Source organism: Symphalangus syndactylus, chromosome 12, assembly GCF_028878055.3.
Source record: "Symphalangus syndactylus isolate Jambi chromosome 12, NHGRI_mSymSyn1-v2.1_pri, whole genome shotgun sequence".
NCBI lineage: Eukaryota > Metazoa > Chordata > Mammalia > Primates > Hylobatidae > Symphalangus > Symphalangus syndactylus.
In genome coordinates, this window is record NC_072441.2 from 89,188,676 (window position 1) to 89,215,454 (window position 26,779).

The 26,779-nt window shown below is 47.4% G+C and overlaps 1 protein-coding gene across 3 annotated transcripts; it reads right to left on the bottom strand.

Annotated features, from left to right (window-relative positions):
* Positions 1–358: 358 nt before the first annotated feature.
* Positions 359–25,334, bottom strand: F11R (F11 receptor). 3 transcript variants are annotated; one of them, XM_063627106.1, is made up of 10 exons: positions 25,169–25,334; positions 5,385–5,453; positions 5,120–5,227; positions 4,731–4,877; positions 4,248–4,450; positions 3,977–4,079; positions 3,745–3,852; positions 3,497–3,593; positions 3,147–3,195; positions 359–3,010 (listed from the first exon to the last, which is right to left on the bottom strand). In XM_063627106.1, exons 1-10 carry the CDS (start codon positions 25,230–25,232, stop codon positions 2,975–2,977), a joined length of 984 nt encoding a protein of 327 aa, XP_063483176.1. In that variant the 5' UTR covers positions 25,233–25,334; the 3' UTR covers positions 359–2,974. The 3 variants fall into 3 exon arrangements, with proteins under 3 accessions (XP_063483176.1, XP_063483177.1, XP_063483178.1); XM_063627107.1 differs by having other exon boundaries at positions 3,497–3,509; positions 25,169–25,332; XM_063627108.1 differs by lacking the exons at positions 5,385–5,453; positions 25,169–25,334 and adding an exon at positions 13,772–13,814 and having other exon boundaries at positions 3,497–3,509; positions 5,120–5,275.
* Between the last annotated feature and the right edge of the window lie 1,445 nt (positions 25,335–26,779).

Sequence of the window (26,779 nt, forward strand, 5' to 3'; positions counted from 1 at the left end):
CATGTTGTATACTTTGAAGAAAATAAAAAAAGACAGGAACAACAAACACATCCTTAACACTCAATCATTTTATCCCAGATTATGCTGAGTTCATGTCTCAAGGGAAACACCAAAATCCATGGAACTGCTCTCATTTTTTATCCCCTAAATGTCACTTTAACATAGGAAATGTCCATTGTGGGGTTATTTGCATTTAAACACAGGCCAATGAAAAAAGCTAAATTAAAATGTAATTATCAAAGTAATGGAAAGATATCCTAATCTCTTAATTAACAAGACTACCAGGAATATTTTGAATGTCCAATCACTCTAGGAGTCCCAATTCTCTTAAGGTAAGAACTTCAGGATTTAAACAAACTCAATGTGAAAAATAAACATTTATTACAAAAATTAGTTTTGACATTTTAAAGTGAATGCAGACAAGGTGTTTTCCAGTTCAAAAGGTCTGTTGTAAGCTAGAGAAGTAAATTCCAAGGCTGGTAATAACTGACTCATATTCTTCACAAGTGGCCTAAACAATAAGGAACCATTCACCTCAAATTCACAGAGCCATGAATCACCTCTGCTTCCCCATGACCTTTTCCATAACCCTCCTACTCTGTCTTCCAACCATGACAAAGAACTGAAACATACTTTAAAAATCTCATCCTTGGCTAGGCATGGTGGCTCCCATCTGTAATCTTATCACTTTGGGAGGCCAAGGCAGTCGGATCAAGACATCAGGAGTTTGAGACCAGCCCGACCAACATGGTGAAACCCTGTCTCTACTAAAAATACAAAAATTAGCACCTGTAATCCCAGCTACTCAGGAGACTGAGGCAGGAGAATGGCTTGAACCCGGGAGGAGTAGGTTGCAGTGAGCCAAGATCACACCACTGCACTCCAGCCTGGGTGATAAAAACAACAAACTCATCCTTACTGAACGATTTCATAAGCTCTATTTGTCTAGTTGGATTTCATTTCTTCTGGAAAATTTATTGTTTATCGGCATGTAACCCTTGACTGATGGCTTCATTAGCATTTTGTTTTTCTTTTTGGATCCTTAATAGAAAACTCAATTCTGTTAGGGACTTCCAAATAGGATAGGGCAAAGTCGCACTTAGTATATCCTTCACAGAAAGAAGCAAAATCAAGCCAAGAGGGCCCTCTATTTGTCCTCTTGCTAAGTTAATAAATAGACTGGGGGATGGTGGTAGACGGAGAAACAAAAATGTACGGGCAGAGAAGGGTCCAAATGGGGAGGAGGAAAGCAATGACAGCCAGGCTGTCCAGCTCATTCCTGTTCATTCACATGCAGACCACCCGTGATCTGGTCTTCAAATTCCTTCCGAATTCCACCCCACTAAATATAGTAGCAGTTACTACTTTAAACTACTACTAAAGCACTTGTTCTCCAAATGACCTGAGAAATCCCCCTGCCTCAGCTCTGGGACAGTAGTTCCTACAGCTGTAGGGAGGTCTGTTAATGCACCTGGTTGGACAGGAGGTACAAGAGTAAGTACCTTCTCCTCTCACTTGGTGGAACAGGCCAAGGAGATCCCCCAAGTACAGCATCAGCTTCACCCTGCATACCTTCCTCCAGCAAAGCAAGGCCTGGCCACAAGAGGGCTCTGGAATGAGGGCCTGAAATTCAGAAGCTCTGCCTTGAGATAAGAACCAGGAAGGGGCAGGACCAGCCACTGGGAACCAGCCCCAGGTTGCTGGGAAGCAAGGCTTTGAGGCATTTTCCTGTGTACAAAGGAGCCCAGGAACCCTCAAAGACCTTTTCCCCTACTTACTTCCCACAAAAAAGAGCCTTGACAAACCAAGGTTTTATTTCCAGCGACATTCAGCTGATACAAACACATAGAAATACAATCTCACCAAAGAGCTAAGAAGCCCTCCACAACATACACCCAATTTCAGCATACAGCTAAGACCACACAGCACACACACAAGCTCAACAAAGAGCTAAGACCACTACACACATCTCCACAGAACCACAGGCACATCTCAAAAGGGTCTGTCCAGTAGTTCCAGCCAAGGGAAGAGTGATGGCCTGAGCCACCAGCTCCAGCTTTCTTTTCTTTCTTTTTTTTTTTTTGAGATGGAGTTTTGCTCTTGTTGCCAGGCTCCTGAGCAGCTGGGATTGCAGGCATGCACCACCATGCCTGGCTAATTTTGTATTTTTAGTAGGGTTTCTCCATGTTGGTCAGGCTGATCTTGAACTCCTGACCTCAGGTGATCCACCTGCCTCAGCCTCTGGGATTATAGGCATGAGCCACTGCGCCCAGCCTCCAGTTTTCTTTTCTTTAGAGCAGTGGTTTTAAATCTTTTTCGCTTCAAGTTCTCTGAAAATTTACTACGCTCCCCACAACAAGAGCTCCTATTTTCCACAGACACAGTCAATGTCAGTCAGCTTGTATTCAGGAGGACAGGGTAGAGGGATCCCAGTGGCACTTCCCATGGGAACACAGAAGAGAGTGGGCCCCAGAGATGGAAGGACCCCAGTGTCATCACCAAACAACCATTTCAGCCGCTCTAGCCTCTAATCCCCGTTCTAGAACAGCTGGCCCTGGTCATCAGTACACAAGGAAAGAGCCCAGAACCAAGCTCAAGATCCCTATTCAAAGATCCCTGCCGGCCAGGTGGGCAGTTGAGTGCAGATTCCTGGGACCCCCGCCATTTTTGCTGTCTACTTAGAAGGGAAGTCAATGGCATACCCAGGATTCCTGCCTGATCCCTCAAAGAAATGGGGAATAAACACTTTAAACAAGTTCCAGGCCACTCAGCAGTGGTAGGAAAGGGAGGGAGGGCATGAAAGAGGATGGGGCACATAGCTGACATTATTAAAAACACATCCTAAGAAGTAGGGGGCCCTGTGGTGTGTAGAAGACAAATAAGGCATCCTGTGAAACTGTAGACATCAGGGGCCAGAGTCCCGGTAGCACCTGAGTAAGGCAAGTGCAGATGACAGGCGGTGAGCCGACCAGGCTCACACCAGGAATGACGAGGTCTGTTTGAATTCTCCCTGCAGAAATAAAACATCCAGTCAACTCTCAATAGTCTTCTTTAGCTGATAATCCCCAAAACACATAAACATGGGCTAGAAATCTCCTCACTCCAGCCCCAGGTGGCCCACCCCTGCCCAGGGAAGGCATACTCACTTCACTTCGAGCACTAGGCTGGCTGTAAATCACCTTCTTACTCGAAGTCCTGTGAACAAGCCAGAAGACGGAGACACTCAGCCACCTAGGTGCTTATTAACCTCTCCTTGCCAACTTTAAAGGCCAGAACCGAGAATGCTACAGAAGCACAGAGTGCGCAGCAGAAAGCTATGGGTGGGGATAACAGGCCCAGGGCCAAGGCCACAGAGAAAGGGCTGGATATCCAAATGCCTTCCCTCCAAACTAGTTGCTTCTGCCTTCAACCCCATTCCCCCAGGCCCACTTCTGCTTCAAACCACATGCATCCATGCTCTCAAACTTGGAGAACCCCAGGACAGCACCTCACTCACCCTTTCTTTGTTCCTGAAAGAGAAGAAATGGGATCATGAGTGTCAGCAGGACAGAAGACAGCTTGGCTTGGGAAGATGGAGGGGCAGGCCCCCAGCTCTTGGTGTGTGTTAGATGGGTGTTCAGTGTTCCCCAGGGGACAACACCCACACACATGAGCATAGTATCAGAGTCAGTACTCAGATGACACCCATGCCAGGCCCTGGGATGGGGGCAGTACAAAGGAGAGCCTCTGGGGGCAGATACTTACTGTCAAAGTGGCCTCGGCTATAGGCAAACCAGATGCCAAAAATCAAGATTCCCAGGAGAATCAGGGTTACAAGGACGGCTGCCACAATGACCCCCACATTCCGCTCCACTGCGAGACATAAATGAGAAGTCAGGCACAGGGATACTCACGGTACCTACAGTATCACCAATGGCAGGATGAAAAGCAGACCCCAATCCCCACCCCAGGTCTGGGCTCAAGCCCTAACTCTCACCAGCTTCCATGAGCACAGCATTTGATGTCATGGGTGTCCCATACCCATTCCGTGCCTCACAGCTGTATTCTCCAGTATCAGAGGCTGACAGGGGATCAAAGACCTGAGGAAGAAAAACAAATTGGCTTCCTGCTTGAAGAAGCAAAATAGTCATTTTTTAATGTCTCTTGACCCCAGTTCCAAGTTCACCCTGTTGCCTGTTCTTCCTCCCACCTTTTGGGGTTCTATAACTGCATCCCCCGCACATCTTTCACCACCAGCCCATCCATACCAGCTCTCCTGTTGTGGGATTCAGGACATAGGAAGAGTTGCTGAAGGCACGGGTGCTTTTGGGATTCGTAGGCATCACTATCCCATCTTTGAACCAGGTGTATTCAGAAGGTGGGGAACCATCTTGTTCTGAGCATGTCAGCACTGCCCGGTTCCCAATGATGGCAGAAGAGGGGATGCTAACTGTAGGCTTGGATGGAGGCACTGTGGAACAGAAAGACAGAAGGTGCTGAGTACAGGGTGGGGGCTGCTTGAGTCTAAGTAACCAACTAGAATGGTACCCCATCTACTCGGCTCGAGCCTCCTGCCCTCACCATGCCCCTGGTTGCCACCTAACCAGGGGCTCATCCCCTCTCTGGCAGCTCCAGGACTCTGAACAGCCCACCTGTGGGTATTCTCACCGTCAAAGAGCTCCAAAGCGCAGCAGAGCCTGCTATGAGAAGTAACTAACTCCGGGCCTACCCAGAAGACATGGGGCACGTACCCAGCACGATGAGCTTGACCTTGACCTCCCCATAGCTGTTGCCACCTTCCTCAGAGACCATACAAGTGTATGTCCCGGTGTCTTCCCGTGTCACAGACTTGAAGGTGATACCACTTGGCAAGAAGGTCACCCGGTCCTCATAGGAAGCTACCACAAGAGGAGGCAAGGGCAAGGACAGAGTGAACTGGAGAGCTAAGGGAGTCTGATGAAGGGGGCATCCAAGGTACGCAAGTGTGCTCCTCTTCCCCCAGAAAGGGGGGTAGGAAGGCCATGAGGACTTGAGCCCCAGGGTGTGCCCTGGGATAAAGGCACAAAGTCTGGACCGTAGAATCCAGGCATGATAATCCCTCCACAACCTAGGCAATCAGAAAGGAGGAGAAGCAACTCACCTGTGATCTTGTTATTATAGCAAACGAGTCTGGTGGTGTCTCCTTGGTCAAATTTCCACTCCACACGGGGAGAAGAAAAGCCCGAGTAGGCACAGGACAACTTCACAGCTGCAGACAGGGTCAAAATGAGCCGAAGGAGGAAGCAGCAGCAAATACACGAGATGGGGAACAGCCCCAGACTGCAGGCTGGGCTGGGTGCTCTCTAGGTCCCCAGGCGGCCGGCAGCTGCTCACCCTCACACCCTCCACAGCCCCTCCCAACTCACGATTATTCTCAGGAATTCTGACTTCAGGTTCAGAAGAGTGCACTGTAACGCTGCCCAATGCCAGGGAGCCTGAGAAGAAAGAAAGAGGTGGGCCCCGTCAGGAGTGGACAGAAAAATGCCAGGAAGAGGGAGTCACAGACCCAGTGGACAGGGCTTCTCCATTCACAGACCTTAAGAGGAAGGGATTCCAGACTCATGCTCCCTCTGGCTCTCACACTTTGTCACCATGATCCTAAATGTCTTCTTTAAGTGCTTTTTGCTACAATTGCCGGCTAATACTTCTTTTATCAATGGGAATGCAGTTTCTTTTGCTTCTAATTTTTCTCTCTGTGACTCCCAATAATCTAATTAGATTTCTTTTTTTTTTTTTTTTTTTTTTTTGAGACGGAGTCTTTCTCTGTCCCCCAGGCTGGAGTGCAGTGGCGCGATCTCGGCTCACTGCAAGCTCCGCCTCCCGGGTTCACGCCATTCTCCTGCCTCAGCCTCTCCGAGTAGCTGGGACTACAGGCGCCCGCCACCACGCCCGGCTAATTTTTTGTATTTTTAGTAGAGACGGGGTTTCACCATGGTCTCGATCTCCTGACCTCGTGATCTGCCCGCCTCGGCCTCCCAAAGTGCTGGGATTACAGGCTTGAGCCACCGCGCCTGGCCTCTAATTAGATTTCTACTAGTCCAAGGGCAGCTTCCAGAATGACATTTCACCGTTGAGAGAAAGCTTCTCAACAAATGATTGCAGCCACTTGTCAAGACAATCCTGGAAGGAAGCCAGCAGGGCTGGAGGCAAGGGATGGAAGGGAAGGGCAGAGCCATAATGAGGATAATAATAATACTCGACATTTGTGGAGCATGTGGTGCTTTTTAAAGTGTTTTCGCATACAGTATGACACGTTGCATCATTTGATCCTGGAAACAAGCATGACAGATCTGCAAGACGTGTGTTATTATCCCGAGTTTACATGAGGAACTGAGAGTACAAGGAGTAAATGTGCCTAAGATCACACAGCAGGGGCCGGGCGCAGTGGCTCAGGCCTGTAAACCCAGCACTTTGGGAGGCCAAGGTGGGGAGGTCATGAGGTCAGGAGTTCGAGACCAGACTGGCCAATATGGTGAAACCCCATCTCTACTAATAATACAAAAATTAGCCGGGCATGGTGGCACACCTGTAGTCCCAGCTACTTGGGAGGCTGAGGCAGAAAAATCACTTGAACCCAGGAGGTGGAGGTTGCAGTGAGCCGAGATCGCGCCACTGCCCTCCAGCCTGGGTGACAGAGCAAGACTCAATCTCAAAAAAAAAAAAAAAAAAAAAAAAAAATCACACAACTGGTTCTGAGGTGAAGCTTGCACTAGAAGTGGGTTCAGATCACCTCATTAGAATATTCTACTTGCCAAATGGAGAAAGAAAAGAAAAGGTAGTGTGTGCTCGGTGGAGGGAGGGAGAAGCAACAAGGCTAATTAAATAATATGGGGGAAGTGCATCAGGGTTCATAGGAGGGACCCACAAAGGTCAAATTAAGAACCAGTGACCAGGGATTCTGGGATCACATGATGCAGCTACAAACCTGCACTTACACGATTATTCTCATTCATGTTTTCAAAGTCAAATTCATGAAATATCCTTTTATTTATAGCTTCAGGTCAGGACCCTGTCTTAGATAAATGTTTGTAGAATTCAAGCACATCTGTTAAATTCAAGTACATTTTTCCTTTACTTAATTATGCACATAACTGAATATGGTCTCTTGACCTCTGAGACTCCCCTTCCTCTCTGAAATATGAAATAGATGTGCTCTAAAATCTTTTAGGTTTTTTTTAAATTTTGGCATTAATGTTTAGACAATATTTGTATACATGTATTTCAATCTGATATAATAACACTATGAATTAGTCCAGATAAGTATTCTCTCTCCCATTTTATAGATAAGAGACTAAAGACATAGGTTACTCCTATATCCCTTTTTTTCTCTTATTATACTCTTCTTTTTTTTTTTTTTTGAGACGGAGTTTCACTCCTGTTGCCCAGGCTGGAGTGCAATGGCGCTATCTCAGCTCACTGCAGCCTCTGCCTCCCAGGTTCAAGTGAACCTCTTCAGCCTCCCAAACAGCTGGGATTACAGGTGCTTGCCACTACGCCGGCTAATTTTTGTTTTTGTTTTTGTTTTTTTTTTGAGACAGAGTTCTGCTCTTGTTGCCCAGGCTGGAGTGCAATGGCGCAATCTCAGCTCACCGCAACCTCCACCTTCCGGGTTCAAGGGATTCTCCTGCCTCAGCCTCCCAAGTAGCTGGGATTACAGGCATGTGCCACCATGCCCGGCTAATTTTGTATTTTTAGTAGAGACGGGGTTTCTCCATGTTAATCAGGCTGGTCTGGAACTCCCGACTTCAGGTGATCCGCCCGCCTCAGCCTCCCAAAGTGCTGAGATTATAGGCATGAGCCACTGCACCTGGCCTAATTTTTGTATTTTTAGTAGAGATAGGGTTTCACCATGTTGTTCAGGCTGGTCTCAAACTCCTGACCTAAAGTGATCTGCCCGCTGCAGCCTCCCAAAGTGCTGGAATTATAGGCATGAGCCACGGCGACTGGCCTAATTTTCTTTTTTTTTTTTTTGAGACAGAGTCTCACTCTGTTGCCCTGGCTAGAGTGCAGTGGTGTGATCTCGGCTCACTGCAACCTCTGCCTCTCAGGTTCAAGAGATTCTCCTGCCCCAGCCTCCTGAGTAGCTGGGATTACAGGCGCCCGCCACTACGCCTAGCTAGTTCTAACTAGTTTTTTGTATTATTATTTTTTTTAAAGATGGAGTTTCGATCTAGTTGCCCAGACTGGAGTGCAATGGCGCTATCTAGACTCACCACAACCTCCGCCTCCCAGGTTCAGGAGATTCTCCTGCCTCGGTCTCCCTAGTAGCTAGGATTACAGGCAGGTGCCACCACGCCCGGCTAATTTCGTATTTTTAGTAGAGATGGGTTTTCTCCATGTTGGTAAGGCTGGTCTCGAACTCCTGATCTCAGGTGATCCACCCGCCCTGGCCTCCCAAAATGCTGGAATTACAAGCATGAGCCACCGCGCCCGGCAATTTTTTGTATTTTTAGTAGACAGGGTTTCACCATGTTGTCCAGCCTGGAATTTTTTTTTTTTTTTTTTTTTTTTTTTTTGAGACGGAGTCCTGCTCTGTCCCCCAGGCTGGAGTGCACTGGCACGATCTCGGCTCACTGCAAGCTCCACCTCTCGGGTTCACGCCATTCTCCTGCCTCAGCCTCCTGAGTAGCTGGGATTACAGGCGCCCGCCACCACGCCCAGCTAATTTTTTGTATTTTTAGTAGAGACGGGGTTTCACCGTGTTAGCCAGGATGGTCTCGATCTCCTGACCTCATGATCCGCCCGCCTCGGCCTCCCAAAGTGCTGGGATTACAGGCTTGAGCCACCGCGCCCGGCCATTTTTTTTTTTTTTTTTTAAGAGCTGGAGTCTTGCTGCATTGCCCAGGCTGGTCTAGAACTCCTGGCCTCAAGCAGTTCTCCTGCCTTGGCCTCCCAAAGTGCTGGGATTACAGATGTGAACAATCACGCCTGGCCATATAGCATGGTTTTCAAAAAAGAAGGGTATAGGCTGGGCACGGTAGGTCACACCTGTAACCCCAGCACTTTGGGAGGCCAAAGAAGGCGGATCACTTGAGGTCAAGAGTTTGAGACCAGCCTGGCCAACATGGTGAAACCTTCTCTCTACTAAAAATACAAAAATTAGCCAGGCGTGGTGGCACGTGCTACCTGGAAGGCTGAGGAAGGAGAATCACTTGAACTCGGGAGGCAGAGGTTGCAGTGAGCTGAGATTGTGCCACTACATTCCAGCTTGGGCAACAAAGTGAGACTCTGTCTCAAAAAAAAAAAAAAAATTAACCAGGCATGGTGACACATGCCTGTAGCCCAGTTACTTGGGAGACTGAGGCAAAAGGACTACTTAAGCCAAAGAGTGTGAGGTTACAGTGAGCTACAATCACACCAATGCATTCCAGCCTGGGTGCCTGAGCAAGACCCTGTCTCTAAAAAACATAAGAAAAGAAAACCGAGCTGTTTCTTAGAAAAACCATTGGTTTAATGAAGAAAAACTAATAAAATACTTCTAATGATATTATTTTATTTATATATTTGCCATTACATTTTTAATGTCAAATTTATGCTTAAATGTAATAATAGATATGGAGGCTGAGCACGGTAGCTCACACCTGTAATCCCAGCACTTTGGGAGGCCGAGGTAGGGAGATCGTTTGAGGCCAGGAATTCGAGACCAGCTTGGCCAACATGGCGAAATCTCGTCTCTAGTAAAAGTACAAAAACTAGCCGAGGGTGGTGGCACGCGCCTGTAATCCCAGCTACTCGGGAGGCTGAGGCAGGAGAATCACTTGAACCCAGGAGGTGGAGGCTGAACTCCAGCCTGGGTGACAGAGCAAGACTCTGTCTCAAAAATAAAATAATAATAATAACAATAATAGATACGGAAATTAAATCAAGTAGCTTTTATTAAATTGAAAATTCTTCCTGAGGACACATAAGTCTCCTCCCTTCCTCCCTCCTTCCTCCTCCCCCTCCCTCCTCCCCTCCCTCTCCCACCTCCCCTATCTCCTCCCCCCTTTCTCACTCTGTTGCCCCAGCTAGAGTTCAGTGGCACGATTATGGCTTACTGCTTAGGGCCCAGTGTTGGCCTGCTGGGCTCAAGTGACCCTTCCACCTCAGCCTCCTAAGTAGTTGAGACTACAGGCCTCTGTCTCCCAGGTTCCAGCAATTCTCCTGCCTCAGCCTCCTGAGTAGCTGGGATTACAAGCACGAGCCACCATGCCTGGCTAATTTTTTGTATTTTTAGTAGAAACAAGGTTTCATCATGTTGGCCAGGCTGGTCTCGAACTCCTGACCTCAAGTGATCCACCCGCCTCAGCTTCCCAAAGTGCTGGGATTATAGGCCTGAGCCACCGCACCTGGCCCGCCCAGCTAACTTTTACAATTTTTTTGTAGAGACCAGGTCCCGCTATGTTACCCAGGCTGGTCTCAAATTCCTGAGCTCAAGCAATTCTTCTGCCTTGGCCTCCCAAAGTGCTAGGATTACAGGCGTGAGCCACCATGCCTGTGGAAGTCTCTTACTCAACTCTCATTAAGAATGCTAATAGGCTGGGCGTGGCAGCTCAACAGCCTGTAATCCCAGCACTTTGGGAGGCTGAGGCGGGCAGGTCACCTGAGGTCAGGAGTTTGAAACCAGCCTGGCCAATATGGCGAAACCCCATCTCTACTAAAATACAAAAATTAGCCAGGCATGGTGGCGGGCAACTGTAATCCCAATTAGTTGGGAGGCTGAGGCAGGACAATCACTTGAACCCGGGAGGCGGAGGTTGCCGTGAGCCAAGATCAAACCACTGCACTCCAGCCTGGGTAACACAGCGAGACTCCATCTCAAAAAAAAAAAGGATGGGGGGCACTTCTGTTCCAAAGCTGTCTGTGGGATAGGCTGAGGCCTCACCGGGACTACAACGCAAACTTGGCCTCTCCCTCTGTCCAACCTTGCTTCCTTCCCCTCCTTTCCACTGGCATGAATCCCAAGTGCACTCCCTAATAAATGTCTTGTATGATTATTGACATCTCAGAGTCAGCTTCCCAAGAACCCAACCTATGGCACCACCCAAATAAACAGCAACATCTAATTAGACTAAAAACTAGCCTTTGAAATAAACACACATATACACACAAATCACAACATATGAATTTGATGGTTGTTCCTCCACCACTTCTGGGTTTAGCTAAAGTTCTTTGTTGAGTCCTCTCAGATCATCACATTCATACCACATATACACAAACACATTGGGCTACAGGCATATTACCCTTTTCTTCATTAATCTGCACTGCCATCACCTGGTCTGGGCTTCTGTTCTTTTGTTTCAAATACATGAACCTCCGCCTTACTGTCCTCCCACCCACCTCTGTTGCAGGATTCACTATGTCTGCCTGTGACCTGACTGTGCCAATACTCCCAAGGTCTATTGTGATTGCCTATCACATCATGAGTCAAGGCCAGCCTTATCACCATGCCCTTCCCATTCACCACAGGACACCTCGGCCATCCTGGTCCACATTCCCCTTCTCATTCTTGAACAGGCCCCTGGAACCAGACTGCGTGCGGTGGCTCACGCCTGTAATCCCAGCACTTTAGGAGGCGAAGCAGGTGGATCACCTGAGATCAGGAGTTCGAGACCAGTCTGGCCAACGTGGCAAAAATCCGTCTCTACTAAAAAATATATATGTAAAAATTAGCCGCGTGTGGTGGCACATGCCTGTAATCCCAGCTACTTGGGAGGCTAAGGCAGGAGAATCGCTTGAACCCGGGAAGCAGAGGTTGCAGTGAGCTGAGATTGTGCTATTGCACTCCAGCCTGGGCAATAAGAAACTCCATCTCAAAAAAAAAAAAAAAAAAGGCTGGGCGCAGTGGCTCATGCCTGTAATCCCAGCACTTCGGGAGGCCAAGGCAGGTGGATCACCTGAGGTGGGGAGTTCAAGACCAGCTTGACCAACATGGAGAAACCTCGTCTCTACTAAAACTACAAAATTAGCCAGGTGTGGTGTTGCATGCCTGTAATCCCAGCTACTCAGGAGGCTGAGGCAGGAGAATTGCTTGAACCTGGGAGGCAGAGGTTGCAGTGAGCCAAGATCGCGCCATTGCACTCCAGCCCGGACAACAAGGGAGAAACTCTGTCTCAGAAAAGAAAAAAAAAAAAAAATCCCAGCTCTGTTACTAGGCTATGTGACCTGGACAAGCCACTTGGCCTCTTCAAATCTGAGTTTACCCATCTGTAAAATGGGGATAACAGTTTCTACATCAAAGGGCTGTTCTGAGGGCTAAACAAGCTAATACTGTACAAATAAAGTGCTTAGAGCAGTGTCTGAACAGGAAGCCCCAAATAAGTTTATATTTTATGATTATCATCATCTGTTCATAGGCCCTTCTGTACACATACTTCTTTCTGACTTCAGTGTTTTCTTCAACAAGACATATAAATAAAGCCTGAAAAGTGCCTACTCCAGCCTACCAAACCGTATCTCCTGTTATTGCAGCTGCCTTGGAAAGGCGGCCCCTTCTCTAGAACCTTCACAGATATACCAGCAGAGCTAGGAGCTTGCTCTCACTGAATCCAATCTACATCAGGACACTCACAGTTTCCCTGTCCATACTCCTCATCTATTTTATATTTTCCCTTGCCTCTTCACAGCCCCCCTTTTGCACTTAACCTTGGGCCCATACATACCATACTGTACACACACATACAAATGTCCTACTGATGTACGTGGTAAACCAATAATAGAAGGAAATTCCATCCTTTCCATTGTCAAGTTTAATTTTCTCTAAGTTCACAACAAGAAAAGCCACAAAGTTATAGGCATCAATAAATTTTTGGCCTGCTCAGGTTTTGGGCCCATGTATAGGAAGTCCATTCTCCAGCCAGGCGCGGGACTCACACCTGTAATCCCAGCACTTTGGGAGGCCGAGGCAGGCGGATCATGAGGTCAGGAGATCGAGACCATCTTGGCTAACACGGTGAAACCCCATCTCTACTAAAAATACAAAAAATTAGCCAGGCGTGGTGGCGGGCACCTGTAGTCCCAGCTACTCCAGAGGCTGAGGCGGGAGAATGGCGTGAACCCGGGAGGTGGAGCTTGCAGTGAGCTGAGATGGCACCACTGCACTTCAGCCTGGGCGACAGAGCAAGACCCCATCTCAAAAAAAAAAAAAAAAGAAAGAAAGTCCATTCTCCATTCCACTACTGGATGAAGTGCTAGCATTTATTGAGCACATACTATATTTGAGGCACTGTTGTAAGCATATTATATGTAATATCATTTAATCCCTGCAACAGCCTTTAGAGTTGGGTGATTCTATCGTTATCACCCATATTTACATGGGGAAACTGAGGCCCAGAGTAGTTAAGTAACTTGGCTAAGGCCACACAGTGAGTGGTAGTGCAGATTCACACCAAAGCAGTCCAACTGCAGAGACTATACAATGCTACACTATACTATACAGCCTTCCTAAAAATGCAAATCTGACACCTCCTTTAAGCTTTTGATGATTCTACATTGCTTATATGATAAAATCCAAATTTTTCTGCAAGCTAAGAAAGTTCCAATAATCCCTATACTCTGCCAAACGCCCACCTCCCGCTCTCCTCCCTGGAAGTGCTGGAACTTTCTTCCAGCACTATCTGACCCCTTGATAAGGTTATCATCTTCATCACCCACTCTACTGTTGCAATTTACCCTCTAGCAATACAAAACTACTTAAAATTCCTAGCAAAGACTGGGCTGTTTCACAATCTCTGCCTTTGCTCATGCTATTTCTGCTATGTGGAACACCCTTTTCCTCTCTTTATCTGGGCAGCAGTATTCATCCACATTATTTTCTGGAAAACGACCTCCCACATGCCCAGTCCTCACTATAGCCTCACCTAAGCCTCTTTCCTAGGCTTTAATTATCCCATGCAAAACACTGTCAAAGCAATTTCTACATTATAATGATATCATCTGTGTACAAGCATGTCTCCCATGGTAAACCCCAAGTGAAAAGGAACCATGTGTTATTTAATATTCTGAGTATCCCACACTTAGCATAATAAAACTAGTACAAGTTGACATTCAGTAAATGTTTTCTCAGCCTGGGCAACACAGTGAGACCTCCATCTGTACCAAAAAAAAAAAAAAAAAAATTAACCAGCTGCAGTCATGCACGCCCACGAACGCCTGTAACACTGAGGATGTAATTCCTGGAAATTACTATGTACCTGAATAATAATAATGAAACAACTGTGGCAAATAGTATTTTCCAAAACAGCCACATCTATCTATATATTTATCTCCTCCCCCATGCTCTACTTACATTGTGACTGAGGTGGAGTCTAAGTTAAGTTTCCTCCCCATGGGCCGGGTGCGGTGGCTCATGCCTATAATCCCAGCACTTTGGGAGGCCGATGTGGGTGGATCGCTTGAGGTCAGGAGTTTAAGACCAGCCGGGCCAACATGATAAAAATTACAAAAATTAGCCAGGCATGGTGCATACCTGTAGTCCCAGCTACTTGGGAGGCTGGAGAACCACCTGAGCCCAGGAGGTGGAGGCTGCAGTGAGCTGAGATCGTGCCACTGTACTCCAGTCTGGATGACAGAGCAAGACTCCGTCTCAAAAAAAAAAAAAACAAACAGAAAAGAAAAGAAAAGAAAAGAAAAAACTGAGGCTTAGAACAGTCGACCCAGGCCAGGCATAGTGGCTCACGCGTGTAATCTCAGAACTTTGAGAGTCCGAGGTGAGCAGATCACGAGATCAGGAGTTCGAGACCAGCCTGGCCAACGTGGTGAAACCCCATCTCTACTAAAAATACAAAAATTAGCTGGGCATCGTGGCAGGCACCTGTAATCCCAGCTATTCGGGAGGCTAAGGCAGGAGAATCGCTTGAAGCCAAGAGGCAGAGGTTGCACTGAGCCGAGATTAAGCCACTGCACTCCAGCCTGGGTGACAGAGCAAGACTCCGTCTCAAAAAAAAAAAACACAAAAAACAAAACAGTTGATCCAAACCATATGGCTACAAACAGCAAGGTAGGAATCTTAACTCTGCCTGATTTTGAGGCTCTAAAACTATTATGCTATATGTAACTTTACTGGACAAGCAAGGAAATCCCATGTATCTTTCAAGATCCTGTTCAAATGTCTATTGATCTGTTACACCTTTCCTCAGTCAAAATTAATCTCACCCCAATTTCTAGGAATATAGCCTAAGAAAACAATCAAAGGTAAGTTTAAAGATTTTGGCTGGGTGCAGTGGTTCACGCCTGTAATCCCAGCACTTAGGGAGGCTGAGGCGGACGGATCACTTGAGGCCAGGAGTTTGAGACCAACCTGACCAAAATGGTGAAACCCCGTCTGTACCAAAAATACAAAAACTAGCTGGGCGTGGTGGCAGGCACCTGAATCCCAGATACTTGGTAGGCTGAGGCAGGAGAATTGCTTGAACCTGGGAGGTGGAGGTTGCAGTGAGTTGAGATTATGCCACTGCACTCCAGTCTGGGCGATACAGTGGGACTCCATCTTTAAAAAAAAAAAAAAAAAAAAAAAAGATTCATGTACAAGAACAATTTAACGTTATTTAGGTTTCATTGTCCATTTTTTTTGGAAACTGAGTCTTGCTCTGTCACCCAGGCTGGAGTGCAGTGGCGCGATCACGGCTCACGGCAACTTCCACCTCCCAGGTTCAAGAGATTCTCCTGCCTCAGCCTCCCAAGTAGCTGGGATTACAGGCACACACCACCATGCCCAGCTAATTTTTGTACTTTTGATAGACACAGGGTTTCACCACATTGGCCAGGCTGGTCTCAAACTCTTGGCCTCAAGTGATCTGTCTGCCTCAGCCTCCCAAAGTGCTGGGATTACAGGCATGAACCACCATGCCCAGCAAATTTAATGTTATTTAGTATAGCAAAGAAAAAAAAGAAATCTAAATGCCCAACAAAAGGTGAATAAGTAAATTATGATATAGCCATACTTTAGGAATAATATAGAAAGGACCTTAAAGTATATTTTGGGCCAGGCGCGGTGGCTCACACCTGTAATCCCAACACTTTGAGAGGCCGAGGCAGGTGGTCAGGAGTTCAGGACCAGCCTGGCCAAGATGGTGAAACCCCGTCTATACTAAAAATACAAAAAAATTAGCCAGGCGTGGTGGTGGGCGCCTGTAATCCCAGCTACTTGGGAGGCTGAGGCAGAGAATTGCTGGAGCCCAGGAGGTGGAGGTTGCAATGAGCCGAGATTGTGCCACTGCACTCCAACCTGGGTGACAGAGCAAGATTCCATCTCAAAAAAAAAAAAAAAAAGTTGGCCGGGAGCGGTGGCTCACGCTTGTAATCCCAGCCCTTTGGGAGGCCAAGGCGGGAGGATCACGAGGTCAGGAGATCAAGACCATGGTGAAACCCCGTCTCTACTAAAAATACAAAAAATTAGCTGGGCGTGGTGGTGGGCGCCTGTAGTCCCAGCTACTCGGAGAGTTTGAGGCAGGAGAATGGCGTGAACCTGGGAGGTGGAGCTTGCAGTGAGCCGAGATTGCGCCACTGCACTCCAGCCTGGGCGACAGAGCGAGACTCTGTCTCAAAAAAAAAAAAAAAAAAGTATATTTTGTAGGAAATATAGACATATATCACACATTAATTCATAAAGACTAGAATGAAACACCAGTAATAAGTGTTTATCTCTAGATAATAGAATTACATGTGATTTTATTTTCTCCATAGTCCTTTGCATTTTCCTATTTTTCTACATTGAGCATGTATCACTTTTTTTAATAAAACAAAAAACTTATCTTTTTAAAAAGTTACTCTCTTCTCCTCTATGCTCCTAAAACATTTTGTACTTTGTTGACAGCCCTTGGCACACGCTGGTCTGTACTCTACCTAGTCAATACGTGTCTTCAGTTTCTTGAGTTCTGCTTGTATCCTTCCCCAGCTCCCAGCACTACTTTGCACAGAGGAGGTGCTCGATGAACTGCACCAAAGCACTGCTGGGGTGAGAAGATGGTCACAGAAGACAGAGGCCTCCAGACTCTTTAACAGAACCCACCAACAACCATCCCTTGTACGTGAAGGTTCAGGTCAGACCCATAACAGAAAAGGACCTACTTCCTTCCACTATTTTACTAAGAAAGCTTTAGTTTTTTTCTAGATATCTTGTTAATTATTAGAATTTTCTGGCCAGGTGCAGTGCAGCAGCTTATGCTTATAATCCCAGCATTTTGGAAGGCCAAGATGGGAGAATCACTTGAGCCCAGGAGTTCAAGACCAGCCTGGGCAACATAGAAAGATCCCATCTCTATGCCTCAGGGATATCAATAACAAAAAATAAAAGAAGAAATACAACATAAAAAAGAATATAAGAAATTTTAAAGAGAGAGGCTCTGATCTTTACAAAAATAAAAGAAAAAAAGAATTTTCCTTGAGTTGCTTTTGTGTCGAGTTTGAATTAATTATATTTATTTATTTATTTTGAGACAAGAGTTTTTGCTCTCGTCACCCAGGGTAGAAAGCAATGGCATGATCTCAGCTCACTGGAATCTCTGCCTTCTGGGTTCAAGCGATTCTCCTGCCTCAGCCTCCCAAGTAACTAGAATTATAGGCACCCACGACCACGCTCGGCTAATTTTTGTATTTTTGGTAGAAACGGGGTTTCACCATGTTGGCCAGGCTGGTCTTGAACTCCTGACCTCAGGTGATCCACCCGCCTCAAGCTCCCAAAGTGCTGGGATTATAGGCATGAGCCACTGCACCCAGCCGATTTATTTATTTTTAACTTTAATTTTAGGCTCAGGGGTACATGTGCAGGTTTGTTATACAGATAAATTACATGTCATCGGGGTTTGGTGTAAAGATTATTTCATTACCCTGCTAATAAGCAAAGTACCCAAAAGGTAGTTTTTCTATCCTCACCCTCCTCCCATCCTCTAAACTCAAGTAGTCCCTGGTGTCTGTTGTTCATTTAGAAAAAAAAAAAAAAGAAGAAAGAGGAGGAGGGGGAAAAGGAGGGAAAACAGTCAACCAGTCTCTTTCTGGTTTTCTCTAAGAATTCATCCAAACTTCCCTCTGGGCATATGAGACTCACCATACCCCCCAGTTGCCAGGGAGCTGGAGCCCTGCAATAGGAAGGATGAGTCAGGGCCTCCTCACCCCACCAGCTACAGCATACCCAGTTTAACTTCATGTTTTCCCCCTAATCTCTAGCACAGTGCTCAGAACATAGTAAACACCAATGTTTGTTGGATTAACAAGTGAATTTCACATTGCAATATAATTAAAACCTGGACCTAGAGTTTCCACTCTGGTTTTCCCCTTCCTCCCCACCACTCACCCTGTAGAGACTGAAGTAACTCCCACAAGGGTTGGCCTCCTCGTAAAGATCAAGAGGCTCCACTGGGCCAGGGAAGTTCCACAGGGAAGGGCCTTTCCAGGGGTTGGGGTAGAACAGTTTAGAAATGTGTGGGCGAGAGGAAGGCTCTGTGAGGCCAACAACAGGCTAGGCTATGTCTACATAGCCCTCCTTGGCTGCACCTTCAGTGATGTCGATCAGCTGGCTCGGGTCCTCTGAGGATGGCAGAAAGTGGTAATGACGGGGTAAGACAGGCGCGCTTTCACTCCCTGGCTCCCTCCCGCCCTCTCTGCAGAATTTCCGGTTCTACCTGCTCAGCTCCCCCACCACCCCATCTCCCCAGTGCAAGGGAAGGTCGAGCCTGCCTGCCCAGGACTTACTTCAGGGGCCCAGCATCCACTTCCTGCCAGCCAGCTGCTTCCTCCTGTTCCGCCCCTACATTGTGAAACAAATGACACAGCCGGACTTTAGACAGAAACCCTGCTTATCAGGGAGTCCAGGCAGATGAACTCTTGGGTTTTCAATGCCAGGAAAACCCTAGTGTGTGTCCACTCTCACAGTATGTGTTCACTCATACTGCTTTCCACAACCCTCACACAATAGTGAAACCTCATCCTCAATTATGTTGGACGCAAGGTCATCTAGGTCTTTCCTGAATCTCTGAAGCAGAAACTGGTTGAGTTTAGAGATCCCCAGGGTCTCTAGTCAAACCTAACAGATGTAATAAACAAGTCTCATTATTCCTATCACATAAAATGTGCATGGCATTTAAATCTATTTTTGGGTGTTGTGGAAACGTGTGTTGCCCATTTATGTGTCCACAGAACAAGTGCAAATTGAACTCAGCTGACTTGGAGGGGGATGGGATGTATCCTAACAGCCAAGGCCACAATCCCTAGAAACCAATATGGGCCAGGTGTAGTGACTCATACCTGTCATTCAGCATTTTGAAAGGCCGAGGCAAAAGGATCCCTTGAAGCCAAGAATTCAAGACCAGCCTGTACAACAGATGAGACCCTGTCTGTACTAAAAAAAAATAAAAAATTTGCCAGGTATGGCTCACCACTCACGCTTGCCTATAGCCTCAGCTATTCAGGAGGCTAAGACTGGAGGACTGCTTGAACCCAGGAGGTCAAGGCTGCAGTGAAGCCAGGCACGGTGGCTCATGCCTGTAATCCCAGCACTTTGGGAGGCCAAGGCAGGCAGATCACTTGAAGTCAGGAATTCAAGACCAGCTTGGCCAACATGGTGAAACCCCCGTCTCTACTAAAAATACAAAAATTAGCCGGGCACAGTGGCTCACGCCTGTAATCCCAGCACTTTGGGAGGCCGATGCGGGCAGATCACAAGGCCAGGAGATCAAGACCATCCTGGCTAACATGGTGAAACCCCATCTCTACTAAAAATACAAAAAAAAAAAAAAAAAAAATTAGCAAGGCATGGTGGCGGGTGCCTGTAGTCCCAGCTACTCGGGAGGCTGAGGCAGGAGAATGATGTGAACCCGGGAGGCGGAGCTTGCAGTGAGTCGAGATCGTGCCACTGCACTCCAGCCTGGGTAACAGAGCAAGACTCCATCTCAAAAAAAAAAAATTAAAAAAATATATACAAAAGGCTGGGTGCAGTGGCTCACGCCTGTAAACCCAGCACTTTGGGAGGCCGAGGTGGGCAGATGGAGACCATCCTGGCTAACACAGTGAAACCCCATCTCTACTAAAAAAAAAATACAAAAAATTAGCCAGGAGTGGTGGCAGACCCCTGTAGTCCCAGCTACGCAGGAGGCTGAGGCAGGAGAATGGCGTGAACCCGGGAGGCGGAGACTGCGGTGAGCCGAGATTGCACCAGTGCACTCCAGCCTGGGTGACAGAGCCAGACTCTATCTCAAAAAAAAAAAAAAAAAAAAAAAAAAAAAATATATATATATATATATATATATATATACACACACACACACAAAAATTAGCCAGGAATGGTGGTGCATGCTTGTGTCCCAGCTACTCAGGAGGCTGAGGCAGGAGAATCACTTGAACCTGGGAGGCAGAGCCTGCAGTGAGACAAGATCACACCACTGGACTCCTCCCTGGGCAACACAGCAAGACTTTGTCTCAAAAAAAAAAAGGCTGCAGTGAGCTATGATCATGCCATTGTACTCCAGCCTGGGCAACAGAGTGAGACCCTGTTTCAAAAACAACAACAACAACAAAACAAAACTCCATGATATATATATATATAAGCAAGATGTAGGATATATGTAGTATGCCTCTTTTTGTGTCAGAAAGGGGAGAAAAAACAAGTATTATTTATATATACTTGTATCTGTAAAATGAAACACTGAAGAGACATAAGAAACTATTGGGGTTTGGGGTGAACAAGAGCAACATGGGAATGAGATATCCCACCCCTTTGATATCATTTTAATTATAAAACCATGTCAATTAACCTATTCTAAATAAGTATTTTTTTTTAAAAAAATCACAGTAGCTCTATCTTGAATCAGAACTGGGCTGGAAGGCCAGGCGCGGTGGCTCACGCCTGTAATCCCAGCACTTTGGGAGGCCGAGGCAGGCGGATCACAAGATCAGGAGTTCAAGACCAGCCTGGCCCAAATGGTGAAACCCCGTCTCTACTAAATATATACAAAAATTAGCCGGGTGTGGTGGCAGGTGCCTGTAATTCCAGCTACTCGGGAGGCTGAGGCAGGAGAATCACTTGAACCCGGGAGGTGGAGGTTGTGGTGAGCCAATATCATGCCACTACACTCCAGCCTGGGTGACAGAATAAGACTCAGTCTCAAAAAAAAAAAAAAAAAAAAAAAAAGAACTGGGCTGGAGACTCCACAAGCCATGATCACAAAGGAACCGAAGAGCAACATGGTGAGGTAAAAGTTGTCCGGAGTGGCCAGGTGCAGGGGTTCACGCCTGTAATCCCAAGCACTTTGGAAGGCCTAGGCAAGAGGATTACTTGAAGTCAGGAGTTCGAGACCAGCCTGGCCAACATGGTGAAACCCGTCTCTACTAAAAATACAAAAAATTAGGGGCCGGGCGCGGTGGCTCACGCCTGTAATCCCAACACTTTTGGAGGCCGAGGCAGGCGGATCACGAGGTCAGGAGATCGAGATCATCCTGGCTAACACGGTGAAACCTCGTCTCAACTAAAAATAGAAAAAATTAGCCAGGGGTGGTGGTGGGCGCCTGTAGTCCCAGCTACTCGGGAGGCTGAGGCAGGAGAATGGCGTGAACCCGGGAGGTGGAGTTTGCAGTGAGCCGAGATCGCGCCACTGTACTCCAGCCTGGGCAACAGAGCGAGACTCTGTCTCAAAAAAAAAATAAATAAAAAATACAAAAAATTAGCCAGGTGTGGTGGCGTGTGCCTGTAGTCTCAGCTGCTGGGGAGGCTAAGGCAGGAGAATCGCTTGAAGCTGAGAGGTGGAGGTTGCAGTGAGCCAAGATCATGCTACTGCACTCCAGCCTGGGTAACAGAATGCGACTCTGTCTCAAAAAAAAAAAAAAATGATCTGGAGCCAGAAGGCAAAGACTAAAGGGCACTGGAATTCCACTGCCACTCATTTCCTAGTTCCAGGTAGAACTAGGAGGTGCCAGTCACCAGTTTCTAGTTCGGAGGGAACAATTCACTCCTGGGAGTAGAGGGAGAGGAAAGGAGGAGTGACTCACCAGTCTATGGTTTTGAGGTATGCCTGCCCCTGAAAGGGCAAAGCTAGAAGGGCTTGAGTCAGAAACATCAGTAGGAAACACTGGGACTCAGAGAATGACCCAGATGCAGGGCAGCAGTTCTGCCCTGCCCACCCGGAACTCTTCAGTGATGATACCACACTCGAGAAAGGGCAGGGGAGCAAATGCCAGCATTCTAACCCAGGTTTCCCTCTCTCCCCTGTGGTTACATTGTAAGTTGACCTATCCACACTCACCTCCACTGTGTCTCTCCCTACCTGGTAGACAGCTGAACCATTTCTAAGGGACAAGTTCCCTAGGGAAAGGGAGGCTAGTACTCTGGGTCATCAGTTTTACTTTTCCCAAGTCCAGCTCTCCCAGTGTCTACCCTCTGGATCTCTGCCCCGCAGGGTCAGGGTTTCCCCTCCATTAGGTTCCCCAAGCTGGGGCCAGGCCTTTGCCTGACTTGTCGGTCCTATCTTGCCTTTTCTACTTCCTCCCTGACAGCAGAGCCCACAATGAGGAACAGGGAGAACATATGGGCAACCTATCCACGCCTCTCAGGGACAGTGGACAAGCTAGACACCCAAGAAAAAGCTCCTGCTTTTTGATTTCTGACTCTGGCCATTTGGGATCTCCCTGCTTCCTTTTTTACCTACTCGGCTAGGGACAGCATTCTGGCATTCTTCCATCCTCACAAAATCCATAGGGGATAATAGCTGCCAAAAATAATCCCTTCATGTATATGTAATGTAACTATTATCCTGGTTGATCCTCATGACAAAGGTGGGACAAGTATTACTCCTATTTTACAGATGAAAAGACTAGCTACTGCCTAAGATCACAAACAAGGCAGAGAGAAAGCCAAGCTAGAACGCAGGTGTGGTGGCCCAGCTCCCATTTCCATCCTTATTTGCACTAACCAAATCACTCCCCTCCCCCAACCCAACCCCAGATCTAGCCTGATTTAAAAGTTACAAGGTCAGTTCCTCCATCCCCTGGACATGTCACTTCCCAGGACCCACTGTCCTAACAGGCTAATGCGACAACATCTCAGGTTCCCTCTGCACTACTGAGGCTTGGTTCCCTGAAGACACCTCCAAGCTCAAAATGGTATTATCATGACCCTTCCAGTGCCAGTATGATTATTTTAGGATTATCATAAATAATATAGGAAATTAGAGGGAGAAAAAAGAAAGGAAGCGGTGGCAAAGGATAGGGAGGAAGCAGCTCCAGGAAGCCTTTAAGCCTGACAAATACTGTCACAGACAAACACTGTTATAAATACAGTCACTCACCCAGAAGAAACTTCTGGGCTTAGGGGAAAAATACTGGCACAGTACAAAGGTTGGAAAAAACTTTAATACCAGAACCACATAACCAAAAATTGACTATGGGTGTCACTAGCAGTTCTAAAATACAGGCAGTAAAATGGCAAGGGGTAGGGAAAAAAGGGAAATTAAAGAAAAGGGAACTCGAAGAGTAGAATAAAAGGGAGACATGGCCAGGTGCGGTGGCTCACACCTGTAATCCCAGCACGTTGGGACGCTGAGGCGGGTGGATTACCTGAGACCAGGAGTTCAAGACCAGCCCGACCAACATGGTGAAACCCCGTCTCTACTAAACACAAAAAATTAGCCGGGCGTGATGGTGCATGCCTGTAATCCCAGCTACTCGGGAGGCTGAGGCAGGAGAATCGCTTAAACCCGGAAGGCGGAGGTTGCGGTGGGCCAAGATGGCGCCATTGCACTCCAGCCTGGGCAACAAGCGAAACTCCGTCTCAAAAAAAAAGAGGGAGACATTAATGAAGAAGCTAGTGGGAAAGTAAGTTTAAATGTAAGTAAGACAGTAGATTCTGAAGCAGTATCCCAAACAGTTCTTGTGCTATAGGCTGCCTGAGATGCTGGATCCAAGAATGGAAAAAGGAAAAGCAAGTCAAGAGGGTTTGGTTCCATTCCCAGGTTCCACGCCTAACTCTATTGTCATTACAGTCATTTCCCCTCTTGGACCTGTTTCCTTATCAGTAAAATAGAAAGAGGACGACCAGATATGCCTCTGGTCCAATCTCTCCCAAGGGTTTATGTTGTGATAAGGTAGAAATGAGCAGCCAATCCATCTAAGGGCAGGGAATCTACATACACCAAACTGATTGTAATCATTCATTTATTTAACACTTTCTAAAACAAGAACCTTGGGGGTAGGGGGAGACTCATGTAGAACACATACTGACACAACTACTCACACAACGACACGCACACTCAAGAATCAGACAGATAAACACACAGGTGCTGCCACAGGTTGACTAACGCACAAACCAACCGACTAAACGCTCAGCCCCACACAAACACATCTAGAGACAGAGGCATGCCCTAGCAAGTGAGCCTCATTGTTTCTCAGGAAAGGGAGTTTACAAAGGAAACAAAAACTCTCATACACAGCCAGGGGGAGGGCAGAGTTCTGGCTCTGATGAGAATCCAGCCAACCAACAGATACACTCTCCCCCTGGGAAGAGTCACTCAGTCAACAACACGTATTAAGGACTCCTGAGGTAGTTATTCCAGAAAGGAACTTCGCTGGAACCTCTGCTGCGCTTAGAGAAATTTCAGGTTTCTATTGCATTTCCTCTTTAGACTGTGCACCCAGACATTTTCCCAGAGCAACCGCCGCAGTTCAAAGATTCAGAGGAGCCAGAGACTCCTTCAGCAAAAGCTAGGGAAAGAGACTTCCACCCCAGACCACCTCCATCTGATTTTCTCCGAGGACCCTTAAAGGAGCTAAGGCTCCCGGCTAAGCATCGGGGTTCGTGGATGCTGGGTGGGCGCTGGAGGGGCAGGCTGGCCCTTCCCAGGTGCGTGTGGAGCGCGCGCTGGGTAGATGAGTGTGGAAGGGTCCTTGGCCCGACGGCCCTCTCCAGTGAGGACGAGGAGTGTACCTCTGGTGTGTGCAGATGGGTCAGCTCCCTCCTGGTGGCCGTGAGGGGTGCGGTCACAACTCACCAGTGTGGGGGAGGGGAGCCAGCCACTCACCCAGCTGTGAGAGTGGTGAAAGAGGGACCAGCCAGGGGTGAAAAAGATAATTAGGAGAACGATGTAGGAAGGTTTCTGAGCTCCTCCCCTCCCGCGGGTTAGGGGCGTGGGGAGAGCCTTCCTCCAACCTCTGACCCGACCAGACGATTCCTCCCGAAACTCTGGGAACTTACACAACAGGATAGCCAATATGAAGAAGCGCAACAGTTTCCTCTCGGCTTGCGCCTTTGTCCCCATCGCGATCAGGCTCCCAACACAACAGCCGCCAACGGGCTCCTACGAACAGACACAGCTCCGCAGACTACAGCGCGGGGACTGAGAGCCAGCCGCCAGGTGGAGCCCCGCCCTTCCCCGCCCTCCGCGCCTGATTGGCCAGCTCCCCACCCCTGCACGTTCCGATTGGTGTAAGGAACCGCTGCTCTTCAGAAAGAGTCACCTCGGCCAGGTGTTACCCCGCCGCCACTCCCCGCCTCGGCGCAATGGCGCCTTTCCCCACACGAGCTGCCTCTGATTGGCCCAGGAGACTGTCGCGTCAGGAGACGAATTCCGCACCTTCAGCAGGTGACGGCCCCCTGATTGGTTGGTGTTCCTGAAGTAGCGACTTCCCGACTGGCTGGGTTCTCAGTTGGAGCTGGACGGCTGAGAAGTACCTCTAAGGAGGAAGTAGGAAAGGCAGTCGTGGTGTGGGATTTACGGAGACCGGCTTGGCTTGGGGTTTTGTGTTTGTTTGAATGTAAGTTGCTTGGTGCAACTGCACCTGCAGTTTGGTGCTGCAGAAACTTTGGTCCTGCCTCTTGGCAAGTGAAAACCACATATTAATATGGGAGGGTAAGGGAGAAGACCCGGAGAGAAATGGAATGTTACTTTGACACCACCTCCAAACTGTTCCTCTGTCCACCCCACCGGCTTTGAGAGATGAGCTACGCTGGGAGGAAGAAAGGGGAAAAAAAAAAAAAAAGGGAAAGGGAGCACTCAACTGGAAATGGGAGCCTGGGCAGTATAGTCCCAACTACTTGGGAGGCTGAGGTGGGAGGATGGCTTGAGCCCGGAGGCGGAGGTTGCAGTGAGCCGAGATCGCGCCACTGAACTACAGCCTGGGCGACAGAGCCAGACCCTGTCTCAAAAAACAAACAACAACAAAAAAAATTTAAAAACCCACAACAACACAACTTGGGAAAAGCAGAATTACGTTATCTCAAGAAGAAAGTTAAACAGATGTACACAAAACACACCCAGGTGATACAAACTGAGCTGAACATGCTCTAGAAACATCTCTGGGTGACTGTGGATATGTCCTTTACACATATTTGATCTGTGAACAGGTCCCTACATTTCAGAATTGTTTGTTTTCTCACTGTGACTAATAGTTGTGTGCTAGGCCACCTTTTTTCTATAGACAATGTTGATACTCAAACTTTCTGTTAATATTTATATTGCTACATCATTTTTAATTGAAATTCATGCTCAACACCTTTGCTAGTTGTAGTTTCTATTTTACGATGATTTAATTTTAACTACTAAGCATATGCACACTGTGGGAAAAAAACTTCCTTAGCATTACCTCATTGCAAGGGAAATGACCACATTTTTATCCAAAAGAATGATATTGTTTGACATTTTGCCTTTTTCATCTTTGCTCTCATTCCTTTGTCCCCATCTCTTTGGCCAAAATTCTGCTTCTGGTTCCATTCAATGTAAACCACCTACTGGGTGCTTAGTAGTCTTGGCCGGGTGCGTGGCACACGCCTGTAATCCCAGCACTTTGGGAGGCCGAGGCGGGTGGA

What these genes read in the sequence shown, in the direction of transcription:
- F11R (XM_063627106.1), bottom strand. Translation starts at nt 25,232, where the DNA reads ATGGGGACAAAGGCGCAAGCCGAGAGGAAACTGTTGCGCTTCTTCATA. An exon ending in TAGCCGAGGCCACTTTGACA is followed by an intron (nt 3,594 to 3,744) that starts GTAAGTATCTGC and finishes ACACACACCAAG; the next exon opens with AGCTGGGGGCCTGCCCCTCC. An exon ending in CTTTCAGGAACAAAGAAAGG is followed by an intron (nt 3,196 to 3,496) that starts GTGAGTGAGGTG and finishes GCTTGTTCACAG; the next exon opens with GACTTCGAGTAAGAAGGTGA.